At 49.0% G+C, this 14,788-nt stretch overlaps 1 protein-coding gene across 1 annotated transcript in view; it reads right to left on the bottom strand.

Annotated features, from left to right (window-relative positions):
- Nucleotides 1-2,284: 2,284 nt before the first annotated feature.
- The window catches only part of MRPL43 (mitochondrial ribosomal protein L43), a 75,081-nt gene continuing 62,577 nt past the window's right edge, over nucleotides 2,285-14,788 (bottom strand). Inside the window, exon 3 of the mRNA XM_078641169.1 lies at nucleotides 2,285-2,535. Within this exon, the coding sequence (XP_078497295.1) occupies nucleotides 2,300-2,535 (236 nt within the window). The 3' untranslated portion in view covers nucleotides 2,285-2,299. The remainder of the gene's footprint in view (nucleotides 2,536-14,788) is intronic.

Raw genomic sequence — 14,788 nt, 5'->3', positions numbered from 1 at the left:
CTCCTACCATACCCGGCAAAAGTCCTAAAGAATCTAATCAACCAACGTTTCAATGACCACCTCAGCAACCAACCACTCTGTGACGCCAAGCAGTCTTGATTCAGAACCAACCTTAGTACAAAAACAACATTCATCTCTGCCCCAGATTACCTTCTCATGGTCCTTGACAAAGGAGACATGGTAAACCTCATTCCTCATTCTCCTAGACCACTCTGCATCATTTGACACTGTCTCACATCTCATCATCACCAGGCATAGGCATGAGATTGGCATCCAAGGACCCGCTCCCCGCTGGATCTACTCCCTCTTAATGAATAGAATACAAGCTGTCAGAGTGGCATTTTACTACTCCGATGCCACAAACTCATCTTGGGAATGCCTCGAGGGTCATCGCTCAACCCCACCCTTTTCAATGCATACAGGACTCATCTGGACAACGTCATCCGCACACACTGCATCCTCTCTTACGCAGACATTTAACTCACTCTTGTGGGAGACCCCCAACACAAGAAACAAGTTCACCGAAAGTATGACCTAAGTCGCTAACTGAATGAAAAACAACTATCCCAAGCTCAACACCAACAAGACAGGTTTATGATTTTCACCAAGGACTCCCCACAAAGGGACTCCAACTGGTGGGCAGCTGAACCCAGACCTGTACACATACACCCAGCAATCACGCCAGGAAGCTCAGGATCATCAAAAGGAAAGTGGACATGACAGCACATATCAATGCGATCCCTGCATTCTCCTTTCACACTCTGAAAATGCTGAGGAAGATCTTTGAATGGCTCTAAGCAACACTAGATAATTCATCACAATTAAGTTGGACTACGGGAAAACCCTCTACGCCACATCACCAAGCAAACCACCAGAAGACTACAAACCACCCAGACCTTGGCAGCCAAACTCATCCTCAACCTCCCTCCTACAATAATTCATATTACACCACACCTTTTGAGCTCCACTGGCTCCCAATATAAACATGCTCATCACAAACTCCTCACACACATTCAGTGTTCTGCACAACTTTGGTCTCATCTACCTAAAGAGTTGCATCTCCTTCCACTGCCACACAGACACCTCCACTCAGCAGGTCTACAACACATCCCACATACACAGGACCAGATAAGGTGGGCATGCATTCTCTTACATCGCTCCTAAAGTGTGGAACGATCTCCCACTCCACATCAGAGCCTCACCCTCTCTTCTTAAATTCTACAAGAAGTTGAAGCCCTGGCATTTCAAGTAACCAACCTCCCATAGGCAGGGCTAGACACATACACCTGCTTAGTGACAGGATACCCTCGCGAGTGATAGTGTGCTTCGCAAATACACATAACATCTGAAAACTCATGTCTGTTTACCCACGAGCTACCTCAACTATCTTCCAACTCTTACTTTTTCTCATGAAGGAGTGGAAGGAGCCACTCCACTTCTCAAAATGGTATGGTAGTATCTCTCTGTGACAGAAGAGTGTCTTTCTTGCAAACTCAAATGACAAGACCATCAGCAAGCACACAACTGATGATGATGGTGATGAGAAGTCTTGTACAGGATGGGAGAATCTGGATGGGTGGAGAGAGAAGTAGGTTGGATGAAGAGACGTCAAGCATGAAGTGCTGGTCACTATCTAATCTTCTTTCACCTTAACACTCTGACCGCTTTGCATCCCTTTATCGAGAAATCAGTCCCTGCAATATGACATGGAGAGGGAGCAAACGGGGCTTCAGATAGAAGAGGCACCATAAATAGATTATTATTACATAGTAAAGTTAATCTAGGAAGCAGAGGACCAAATTATCTCACTAACGTTGTCCATGTACGCCCTCTACAGTAAGTGTATGGGTTGCTTCACCAAGAGTTTTTAAACGATGCATAAAAACCATGTGACCTAACTCGCCACAGCCTCACCGAGACAAGAGCACCAGAGTGAAACTATATGAGAAGAATCTATTCCGAAGGGGGAAGGTTACTTAGGCTCATGTATACACCTTTTATAAAAGGACTAAATCTCAACCAGGAAAAAAAGTATAAGAAACCAAGGCGTGATGTGTTTCCAAAACAATGCATTAGCCAGTCATGAACACTGAGTCCTGTATCGCCATTACGATGCTCTTTGTAATTAAATTGGGGTGAAGATATTTTTGATTGTAAATATGAACCCCGGCTTGTTTATGGGATGAATACACAAATTGTGAAGAGGGTATGAAAAAGCACACACACACACAAAAAACAATCAAAACTTTGAAGCAAAAAACACGAAACATAACTCTACATCAAGTCCTTTTCCTTAACTTTATTTAGGCAGTTCGTTTTCTGTTTGGTTAACAGAGTCAAAGGTTTTGACATTTAGAAGGGTTGGTTTGTTGATTAAGGGGTGCCACTGCCCCTGGATGCTGGGGCTGTCCGTGTGGTACATTCTGCGTATGCGGATAATGTCCAGTCCAGACTGATTAGCCATTTTCTGAACAAGTTGTACAATTTCCTCAGCAGATTTGCTAGTAACCAGCTCTTCCTTCACTGCTCCGTTCACTGAAACACAAAAAAGATCGAGAAGTTTAGAACCAAGGTTCAAGGGTTGCTAGACAGGTAAAACAACCTGCAGACAGTACAACCTGCTGGCTTGTGGAACAGCAGAAAATCGCTGATGGGGAGAATATTCCATTTATAAGCTGCATTGTGCTTAGTAGTTTAGTGTACTGTGGTCTTTAAGAATTAAAGATTAACTGCACTTAGTGCCACGGTTCCAACGCCAAGTGCTCTCATCTGTGCATGAGCACAATGATATGTTAATGCCTATTTTTATTACATTTCAATTTTTGGTCCATCCATCTGCCAGTGGTCAGTAGGTGATTATAGTTACCGCCTAGTTAACATAGAAAGAACATTTGTTTTGGAATAACTTTGGCCTCGTTTGATGAATCTTCAAGAAATTTCCAAAACTAGCTTGCCAGTCACTTCAGCAGCAGTCTTGGATGTTTCAGGGTGATCTTTCAAGTGGAGGCCGATAAAAAATGGGGTGGGTGCTAAAGATATTTTCCCCAATGCAATTTTCCATAGTGATTTTAGACAGGACTACATACAGCTGAATCAGCTGAACGAAATTACACACAATTTGGCAGCTACATCATGGTCCAGAAAGATTGGTTTTTGTATTTGTGGTGTAATTTGTTCAGTAGTTTGTAGTTATTAAGGAGAAAAAGATTTGCGTATATCTAACAAAGTGTATCCACCACAGATCTGCCGCAGTGGATCAATGGATCAAACAGCAATGCCGTGATTGGCTGGCCGCAACCTGAAAGGAAAGTTGTGGCTGTCATTTTGTGTATCAGGACTCAGTCCCAGGAGGGGTAGGGGGAAATACAAGTTAAAATTGATAGAAGATGTCGCCAGGATAGAGGTACCCTGATCCCATGGGACACTGATAGAGGGGTCTGTGTGGGACCCTCATGGGCAAAAAATTGCTCAACATTTTTGGGGAGGAGAGGGATGCGTGAGGATCAGCGGATCCACCGCAACACTCAATGAGCCCCCTAAAAGGATCCGCAGATCCAGACACTAATTACAAAAACAAAAACACACCCACGATCACACCCCCACACAACCACTTGCACATCCATACACTCACTCACACATCCATAGTCACTCACATACCCACACAGCCATTCAAACAGCCATGTACACACCCATACAGCCACTTACACACCCACTCACAGACCCACACAGCCATTCACACACTCATAAAGCAAAACTACTGACAGTCACCCAAAATCCGCCATAGGGCCACTCACACACCAGAGACCCACACAGTCAGCGGAGCGGTTATGGAATAGAGTTAAAACAAATAACTTACTGGCTGGCTGGCTGCTTTTGCCTCTCCTGCGTCCTCTTCCTGGCTTCTTGGGGGAAACAGGAAGCAGGAAGCACCAGGGTTCCCACTCTCCCTGCAGCCAACCACAACACTGGAATGCAGCGTTGTGTTTTGTCTGAGCGCCTTGCCAGGGGCTGGAGGGGTGGACGTGATCACCACGCAGGCTGTAATGCAGCCTGCATGAAGAACATGCAATGTACACATTACTGTTTGGCTGGCCCAAGAGGTCCGGCCAATCACTCATGCTCACATAGGAAGAGGAAACCATTCCTACCCCTGCTCTTAGAGCAGCCTCGCCCCACAAAGATGCCCCAATGGGTAAAAATAAAATGATAACCACAAGTTATCATCATTTGATTTTTCCTTTTTTTTTAGACTGCATAAAGCAGTGAGGCAACGCTCCGAGGAGCCGCCACTGCCTCTGACAGACATATGTAATCATTGATACATCCACTCAGACTCAGAGAACCACTCCCCCCCCCAATGACAGACCCACACAGGCACTCAAACACCCAGAGACCCAGAAAACCACTCACACACCCATTTACACACCAATACACCCAATTACACCCCGTCTCTCACACAAATACAGTCACTCACACACCCATATTGTCACAGATGCATCCACTTAGAGAACCAGCAAACCACTCATACACCCTCTCAGACCCACACAGGCACTCACAAACCCATCGGCACACAAAATGCCCTGCGTAAATCTGTGACTGATCCAAATCCCAATCAAAAAATACACCCACTCATAAACAACACACACACACTGTCACACCCGCTCACACATCAATAAACCCACTCAAACACCCATACAGTCACTCACATATCCATATGGTCACTGATCAATCCACTCACAGACCCAGAGAACCACCCACACACCTACTCACAGACCCACAGAGGCACTCACACACTTGCTCACAGACCGACGTGTACTGGCGCACCAACCACACACGGACACATCCACTTACACACCCACACAACCACTCGCACACCCAGGTACAAGGTATGTTATAGTTAGGAAATCAAATTTAAAAAACCCTTAGAAATTCATTAAAATACCAAATGCAACAGGGATCTTACAGTCAGGTTCAGGTTTTACACACATAACCCATAGAAATTCAGCAGTCAAAGTTACCTAAGCTAACTATGTGAGAAGGTGGCCTGGTATATGATGCTCACTAGTTCTAGTGATCACCTTGTACCATGCCAAGCAACCCTTATGGTGCAGGTTGTAAAGTCAACCTTATAGACAAGCTATCCTAGGGGTAGCATGGACTAAGCAGTCTTAGGCTAAACTCTGTAAAGGCATGTGAAGCAAGCTGTTTTACCATACACAATCCCTTGAATACCAAATGAAAGGACACCACACAGATATATATTGAAAATATATATAGATTTATTTCTACAAATATCCCTGATACTCTTTATGAGCACAGAAGCAAATGCGTTAAAACAAAACACAGTTTAAATACACAAAAGTTGCACGAATATGGATGAGCCCTAGGGGCCACCTAAACCATATACAAAAATAGTGGTATAAGAACCACTATGGGGAAAGTGAAGAGGCCTAGGGCCGGGGGAATCGCTGGAGCTGTTCGGGACTAGCAGTGAAGAAGTCGGGAGAGGCCCGCGGGACTCGGGTGCAGTGCGTAAAGTGCACGTAATACCAATGCAATGTCAATGGTGCGTAAAAGTTACAAAGTTAGTTATTAAGGAACCTTCCGAGTGACCTAGAAGGATGAAACTTTGGACACAGACACTAGAGGTGTGTACCAGTGTGGGAACACCGGCGGAGCTGAGTTACCTCACCCACAGGAAGCGGGTGCACAGGGTCGAAGTAGTGTCGGGTTTCGTCACGCAGGTCGATGGTGCTTGGAGCTGAAGACGCTGCAGGCGGCTCGATGTGAAGAGTTCCGTTGGATCCAAGGGTGGATCTGAAGAGGTGAAGACCTGAAAGCAGAGGGGACAATGTTCAAAGTCACTAGCCAGTGACTACCGTGGAACCAGGACGGAACCAGGCGATGTCGGGTGCAAACAGGTGATGTCGTGAAGATTGTCTCTGCAGCCACGTGGACACGAAGAGGTCAAGGACGTCCAGGAGTCGGTCACGAGCTGTCCCACGTAGGCTCTCGCTGATGGCGGTGTCGGCAACTTGATGGGAGCAAACAGGCCTTGGCTAAAGCAAGCCACGCAGGAAGTGATTCAAGCTTCTCACTCAGACCAGCAAGGTCAGAGCGGCTGCTCCTTTTCAGGGGAGCAAGGGCCAGTCTGGAGCAACCAGACCAGCGGTGTAGTTCGTCGTTTTCGTCGCCAAGATGGCCGCTAGCCACGTGGCAAGTGGCCGGGATGGCGCGTCGAGTGGCACGGTGCAAAAGGGCCCCACGCAGATCGTGGAGATGCTGGGGGGCTGATCTTCGGTGCAAGGGCTGCTCGAGGTTGGGGCTTCTGAAACCCCAAAGCACAGCGTCGAGGGTGCCTCAGGTGCTGCGCAGTCAGCTTCTCGGGGGTCTTTCAAGAGGTCCGGTTCCACGTCTCTCGGTGCCTCCACGGGTCCCTTCTTTGCAGGGACTGTGGATCGGGCTGGGAAAAGTCTGGGAGTCTGGGTCTGGTCAGGCTCTGGGCTCGGGCTCCGGCGGGAGGCGGCGGCAAAGCAGACGTCGAGTTGCTGGATGGTGCCTGTGTTCACAGGGTGGCCACTCCTAGGCCACAAGGGAGATGCTCTTCAGTCTTCTGTGCAGCAGAATGTCGAAGTCCAGTCGTCTTCTTAGTTTCAAGTTACTTCAGGATGATCTGAAGTCTCAGGACACAGGTCCCACTCTTATTCGAATCTGGGGGGCCGGATCACCTACTAGGTCCCTCCTCTGGGTGGAACCAGGAAGGGGGGTGGTTACACCCCCTTTCCTTTGTCCAGTTTCGCGCCAGGACTGGGGCTGGAAGGCCCCAGCACCGGTTTGAACTGGCCTATGCACAGGGACACCTTGTGTGCCCCAGGCATGTCGGATTCTATTCAGCCCTGTCCTACCCAATACACAAAATCCTGTCTGGGGTGGTGCTAGCACCTCCCCAGGCAGGAAACCCTTTGTCCAAGCTGCCCTCGCTGGAAGGACTCCCAGCAGCAGGAGGTCAGACTTGTGTCTGTGGTGGCAGCATCCATTTTGTGATGCGGAGGCTCTGTTTAACTTTAACCGGGGTTCAGGTTAGGTACATGTCGTGTCCCTCTAGAAGGGTGGAATGCTACCCCCGTCGCCAGAACTGGCGAGGGGGTAGTATTCCAATTCGTATGACACCTTACTCGACATGTTTTGATGAAGCCAAACCCAAGATAGCATTTAACCGCGAGGTTCATAATGCACTTAAGAGTATATGGTATGGCAGTATCATGAAACAGCTAAAGGACATGGTTCCGAAAGCTGCAGACAGGCTCAGCTCATGCCAGAGCACTATCTCACATATTTCCAAGCACTCTGCCTCCAGGATTGATGAGGCCTTCCATAGGAGTGACTGATAGGAACATATGTGTCCATTTTAGGTTAGGTATAGGCATACTACACCTAAGTAAGGGGTGGTTACACCGACTTACCCCAGCTGAGTGATCAGCCAGTTGTGTCAAATATGGAGGCCAGGCCAGGGGTGGCATAATACATGCTGCAGCCCCTGGTAGGCCTTGGAAGCACCTATGCCCTGGGTACCTGGGTACACTGTTACAGGGGCCAATAAGGTGAACCAGTTCCAATGTCGTTATGCACCTAAAGTACATGGGTAACAATTTAGAGAGAGAACAGCAGGCTGTGGGTCTGATTAGCAGGCCCACAGCCACATTAAGTCATAAACCAGTGAAGCAAAAAGCAAAAATTTGGGGTGACCATAGGATAGCAGACCCTACTCTCCTGCACAACCCCCCCCCCCCAAACGCAGGGACATTAGACTAACCTTGACCAGTTGCGTCTTCATGTTCTAAGTGGAAGTACCTGGAGAGACCATCTGCATTACCATGGTCAGTCCCTGGGCGGTGCTCCACTGTAAAGTCCATCCACTGTAGAGAAATGGACCACCTGAGCAGTTTGGGGTTTTCACCCTTCATCTGATTAAGCCATAAGAGGGGCTTATGGTCGGTCTGAATCTTGAAGTGAGTGCCAAACAAGTATGGTCTCAACTTCTTCAGGGCCCACACCACAGCAAAGGCCTCCCTCTCAATGGCTGACCAACGTTTCTCTCTGGGGGTCAGCCTTCTGCTAATAAAAGCAATGGGCTGGTCATGACCATCTACATTAAGTTGTGAAAGCACAGCTCCCACTCCCAACTCAGAAGCATCTGTTTGGACAATAAACTCTCTTGAGTAGTCAGGACTCTTCAGGATAGGTGCAGAGCACATGGCCTTCTTCAGGTCATCAAATGCCTTTTGACAGTATTCTGTCCACTGAACCTTTTTGGGCATCTTCTTGGATGTCAGATCATTAAGAGGAGTCACAATGGACCCATAGTTCTTAACAAACTTCCTGTAGTACCCAGTCAGGCCCAAGAAAGCTCTGACCTGAGTCTGGGTAGTTGGAGGAGTCCAGTCCTTGATGGTCTGAATCTTACTCTCCAGTGGTTGAACTTGGCCTCCACCCACAAGGTGGCCCAAGTACACAACCTTACTCTGCCCTATCTGGCACTTGGTTGCCTTGATAGTGAGGCCTGCCTTTTGCAGAGCCTCTAGCACTTCCTTCAAGTGGACCAGGTGATCCTCCCAGGTGGAGCTAAAGACAGCAATATCGTCCAGATATGCTGCACAAAAGTCATCCAACCCAGTAAGGACTTGATTCACCAGCCGTTGGAAGGTGGCAGGTGCATTTTTCAAACCAAAGGGCATCACCACAAACTGGTAATGCCCACTGGGGGTAGAAAATGCTGTCTTGGCCTTAGACTCCTCAGCTAATCTGATTTGCCAGTAGCCAGCTGTCAAGTCAAATGTGCTCAAATACTTGGCAGAAGCCAATTTGTCTATGAGCTCATCTGCCCTTGGAATTGGGTGTGCATCTGTCCTGGTGACAGCATGGAGCCCTCTGTAATCCACACAGAACCTCATCTCTCTCTTTTCGTCTTTGGTGTGAGGTTTGGGGACCAGAACCACTGGGCTGGCCCAGGGGCTCTCTGAAGGCTCAATGACACCTAACTCCAGCATCTTTTGCACCTCAGCCTTGATACAGTCTCTGACATGGTCAGGCTGCCTGTAAATTTTGTTCTTTACAGGAAGACTATCACCAGTGTCCACCACATGGGTACACCAGTTAGTCTGACTGGGTGTCAGGGAGAACATATGTCGATATGACGGCAAAACCTGTCTACAGTCATGTTGCTGATGTTCAGTGAGGCTGACATCTAAGGCCACACCATCAACTGAGCCATCCTCAGGATTCTGAGTCAGCAGGTCTGGGAGAGGGTCACTCTCTTCCTACTGCCCCTCATCTGTAGCCATGAGCAAGCCCATGTCTTTCCTGTCAACATATGCTTTCAGCCTGTTAACATGGAGCACCCTGTGGGGGCTCCTGGGAGTTCCAAGGTCCACCAAGTAGGTAACCTCTCCCTTTTTCTCAAGGATTGTATGGGGTCCAGACCATTTGTCTTGGAGTGCTGCTGGGGCCACTGGCTCAAACACCCATACCTTCTGTCCAGGCTGGTACTCAGTCAGGACAGCCTTTTGGTCATGCCAGGCTTTCTGTAATTCCTGGCTAGCCTCAAGGTTTTTGGATGCCTTCTCCATATACTCAGCCATCCTGGAGCAGAGACCAAGTACATAGTCCACTATGTCTTGCTTGGGCTTTTTGAGAGGTAACTCCCATCCTTCCCTCACCAGACATAGGGGTCCTCTTACAGGGTGTCCAAACAACAATTCAAAGGGGCTGAAGCCAACACCTTTTTGTGGGACCTCTCTGTAAGCAAACAGAAGGCAGGGCAGAAGGATATCCCATCTTCGCCTGAGCTTCCCAGGTAATCATTTGATCATGCCCTTTAGGGTCTTGTTGAATCTCTCAACAAGCCCATTGCATTGTGGATGATAGGGAGTGGTGAACTTATAGTTGACACCACATTCCTTCCACATAGCCGTCAAGTATCCTGACATGAAGTTTGCACCTCTATCAGATACTACCTCCTTAGGAAACCCCACTCTGGAGAAAACTCCAAGTAAGGCCCTGGCCACAACAGGAGCTGTTGTGGTCCTAAGTGGAATTGCCTCTGGGTACCTGGTGGCATGGTCCCCCACCACCAGTATGAATCTGTGCCTAGATGCGGTAGGGGTATCCATTGGTCCAACAATGTCAATCCCTACCCTTTCAAAGGGCACCCCCCACCACAGGTAGTGGTATCAGGGGGGCCTTTGTGGTACCACCTGCTTTGCCACTTGCTTGGCAGGTTACACAGGAGCGACAAAACTCCTTTGTATCTTCTGACATGTGAGGCCAGTGAAAGTGACAGACAAGTCTGTCCCATGTTTTGTTCTGGCCTAGGTGTCCTGCTAAGGGAATATCGTGTGCCAAGGTAAGAAGGAAGCCCCTAAATTGCAGAGGTATGACCAACCTCCTGGTTGCACCAGGCTTGGGGTCTCTACCCTCTGAATAAAGGAGCCCATCATCCCAATAAACCTTATGGGTACCTTGAGCATTCCCAGCAGCCTCAGCAGCAACCTGCTGTCTGAGGGGTTCAAGAGAAGGACAGGATAACTGAGCCTGCCCCAAGTCTGCCCTAGAAGGTCCCCCTGTCCCCAGAAACTCAACCTGATCAGGTTCAAGCTCTATAGGGAGTTCCTTCAGGGGTCTCAGAATCATCTTCCTGTGAAGGCTGATCCTCACTTGTAGGCATTTGGGAAGGCACAGCCTTTACCCTCCTGTTCCTTGTCTTGGAAGGTACTTGGTCCATTGTTCCAGGATCCAAGACCTGAGGTTCAGAGAGGCACTTTTTGGCCTGTGACCTGGTCACAGCAAGGACATGTGATGATATCCCTAACATCTCTGCATGAGTCCTGTACTCAACTTCTGACCATAGAGAACTCTTCAGGTCATTGCCCAACAAACATTCTACTGGGAGATCAGCACTAACCACAACTCTTTTTAGGCCAGTTACCCCTCCCCAGGAAAAGTTAACAATTGCCACACTATTTGTAGTAGTGACATTGCTGGCATTGGTCACCAGGTAATTATCACCTGGTAGGTACTGTCCAGGGTCCACAAAGCTAGGCGTCACCATAGTGACACTGGCACATGTGTCCCTGTATGCTTGAGCCACTTTTTCATTAATTAAAGGTGTCTGTCTGTACTTGCCCAAATTATTGGGACTGACAGTAGGGGAAAAATCAATCTCCCCATCACAAATCAGAACAGCCTGTGTGGGGATTCTGACTAGGTCAGAATCTCCATCGGTTCCCAAGGTGATACCCACTACCCCCTTAGTCTGTGGACCAACACTGCCAACTGTACTAGTGGGTGCAGGTGCCTTAGGGGCTGCAGTGTTGGGGGCTCCACCCTTTTTACAATCACTTGTCCAGTGAGTGGTGTTTTTGCAAAAGCTACACCAGGGTTTTCTTTGACCTTCTTTCTTCTTCTTCTTCTTGGAAGGTTGGGACCCACCCTCAGTATTAGTTTGGGGCCCTGTTGAAGACTTCTGGTCTTTAGTTTTCTGCTCCCCACCCTTCTGGTCTGTTTTCTTTTGAGCACCACCCTGGTTCTGGTTCTGGTTCTTTTGCTTAACTCTGGTTCTAACCCATGTGTCTGCCCTCTTTCCCAATTCTTGGGGAGAGGTTAGATCTGAGTCAACCAAATGTTGATGCAACTGCTGGTTCTGACAGTTATTTAAAATCTGTTCTCTCATAAGCAAATTGTACAATCCTTCATAGTCTGTAACCTTACTTCCCAGCAACCAGCCCTCCAGAGCCTTAGTGGCACATTCAACGAATTCAGACCAGTCCTGAGTCTGTGTCTTCTGGGTATCTCTGAACATTAACCTGTACTGTTCAGTGGTTAAGCCTAACTCAATCAGAGCACTCTTCAGGATTAGGTAGTTTCCACTTAGAAACGCCTTTAACTGCCTGTCACCGATCAGGGAGCTCGCTGCTTAATCCATGCAACGTACTTGCTGTGTAATTACCCCGGTCAAACGCCTTTAACTGCCTGCCATCGATCAGGGAGCTCGCTGCTTAATCCCTGCAACGTACTTGCTGTGTAATTACCCCGGTCACTCCAGGACCTCGCGGTACCCGCTGCGCGAGTCCCGCATCGCCCGTTTTTGCTGGACGTTTGCACCGACGAGGAGTGGGACTCTCGACTGGGATCTTGCCCGTACCACAGGGCGGGAGGAGAACTGCATTTCAGGGCTGCGAGCGCCAGGTGAGGGACAGGGACTCCATTTCCCAGGAGTCCCTGTGTTGCCATCACCTGCACCTGGACGCTCTCCCTGGTTGCCCCGCCCCGACCACCACAGTAAAAGTGCAGTCTGACTCGAGAACTTGGGAAACGCCTTTAACTGCCTGTCACCGATCAGGGAGCTCGCTGCTTAATCCCTGCAACGTACTTGCTGTGTAATTACCCCGGTCAAGCGCCTTTAACTGCCTGCCATCGATCAGGGAGCTCGCTGCTTAATCCCTGCAACGTACTTGCTGTGTAATTACCCCGGTCACTCCAGGACCTCGCGGTACCCGCTGCGCGAGTCCCGCATCGCCCGTTTTTGCTGGACGTTTGCACCGACGAGGAGTGGGACTCTCGACTGGGATCTTGCCCGTACCACAGGGCGGGAGGAGAACTGCATTTCAGGGCTGCGAGCGCCAGGTGAGGGACAGGGACTCCATTTCCCAGGAGTCCCTTTGTTGCCATCACCTGCACCTGGACGCTCTCCCTGGTTGCCCCGCCCCGACCACCACAGTAAAAGTGCAGTCTGACTCGAGAACTTGGGAAACGCCTTTAACTGCCTGTCACCGATCAGGGAGCTCGCTGCTTAATCCCTGCAACGTACTTGCTGTGTAATTACCCCGGTCAAGCGCCTTTAACTGCCTGCCATCGATCAGGGAGCTCGCTGCTTAATCCCTGCAACGTACTTGCTGTGTAATTACCCCGGTCACTCCAGGACCTCGCGGTACCCGCTGCGCGGGTCCCGCATCGCCCGTTTTTGCTGGACGTTTGCACCGACGAGGAGTGGGACTCTCGACTGGGATCTTGCCCGTACCACAGGGCGGGAGGAGAACTGCATTTCAGGGCTGCGAGCGCCAGGTGAGGGACAGGGACTCCATTTCCCAGGAGTCCCTGTGTTGCCATCACCTGCACCTGGACGCTCTCCCTGGTTGCCCCGCCCCCGACCATATCATCCGCTCATTAGGAACAGCTGATTCCCGCTACGCGGGACGCGTGCGGGACACCCGGGGCTAAGCCCGGGCAAAGGGCGGGCCCTCTACGGCCCTCATCGGCCAGAAGAGGCTGGGCTGGGCCTGAGGGTTTGGACCTCTGAGTAAGTAGCGATTCATTTACCACTATAGCGCTAACACCTCTATCTTTGCATGATGGCCACAGCTGCTATTAGCCCTGCTATTGCTGGATTGGACAAAAATGGGGGAACGTTAAACCGAACCCTGGATGACTACTTTCCTAAAATTGCTACTGAGGGCAACAAAGAACTGCTGCTAGCTGAGCGGCGGGCAGATCGCCGCCGTTCAATTGAACGTATTAAAAACAGGACCCTGTCCGAACCCATTATGTCTGTTACCTTGGATGATGACTTAAACACCTTACTGTCAGGCAATATATCACCAACTGCTAGTGTGCCCCTATTACTTAAAGAATGTTTAGCCCCTGCTGTGTCACCAACACTATCACAACCAGACCAACCAACTGTGACACATGATCCTCCTAGCACACCTAAAACTTCGATCATTATGATCTCACCTACTATTAGGCCAGGCAAGGTAGTAAGAGGCAAAAATATGAGGCCATTGCCACCTAAAATACACGGGCCTCCACCTGCCAAAAGGAGATGGAAAAAAACTGATATAAACAAGCCTAAATTAAGTCACACCGAATTTGGGAAGAAGGTGAACCCTGCTATTACCACGACTATGGGAGAACCTGCTACCAAGCAAGTAATAGCGCCTGCTCCAACCAGCCCAACACTCGTAATATCATCGTCTCAAGCAGCCATAGAGCCTGACATTAGATATATCCCAATGGAAGAAGGACCGCAAACAGCCTCTCATAAGACCCTCTTGGACAACATAGAACTGATTGTGCGAAGCTATATGCTTGCCTTAGCCGAAAGATTTAGGGGAATGGAAATAAGGTTGGGGAAAATAGAGGGAGATCTGACAACACTTGGGGATTCTGTCAGGTCATTAGGGCCCCTGAAAGTGCCACACCCTCAAAAAACCTTAACACCACAGCCCACCCTCTTAAAAGATCCAGAGGTTGCAATACCCTCTACCTCCAACATTGGTAACAACCAGACAGCAGCTATCCCAGCTGCTTCTAACCAATTGCCCACAGGTGTATTATCATCTGTTAGCAAACCTTCTGACAAACCCAAGCCAAAACAGTTAATAACATCCATGGGTAGACCAAATATAACATCAATTAGTAATACTGATACCCCAGCCAATATACAGGTAAGGGAACCAAGTATCCCCTCAAACAGACCCCTAAGATCAGAAGTGAACGAGATGAGTTACGCAAGAGGGGGACAGGACAGGAGACCACCTATGGAACTCCCGCCGGAAGCCCTACCGTATGTGATTGTACTTACCGGGGTTCCTGAATTGCCAAGTGGTAAACGGGAAGGTTATTCTCAATTAAAAAATAAAATAATGCACTGGCTATCATTGTATAGACCCAAAATTAATCAGGTAAATGGTGAAATAGTCCATGTTCGTCGCTTGTCTTGGCTGGGTGGAAG

The sequence above is a fragment of the Lissotriton helveticus genome, chromosome 5_1 (genome assembly GCF_964261635.1).
Source record: "Lissotriton helveticus chromosome 5_1, aLisHel1.1, whole genome shotgun sequence".
Classification (NCBI taxonomy): Eukaryota; Metazoa; Chordata; class Amphibia; order Caudata; family Salamandridae; genus Lissotriton; species Lissotriton helveticus.
This window is presented reverse-complemented; position numbering and strand designations above follow the sequence as displayed.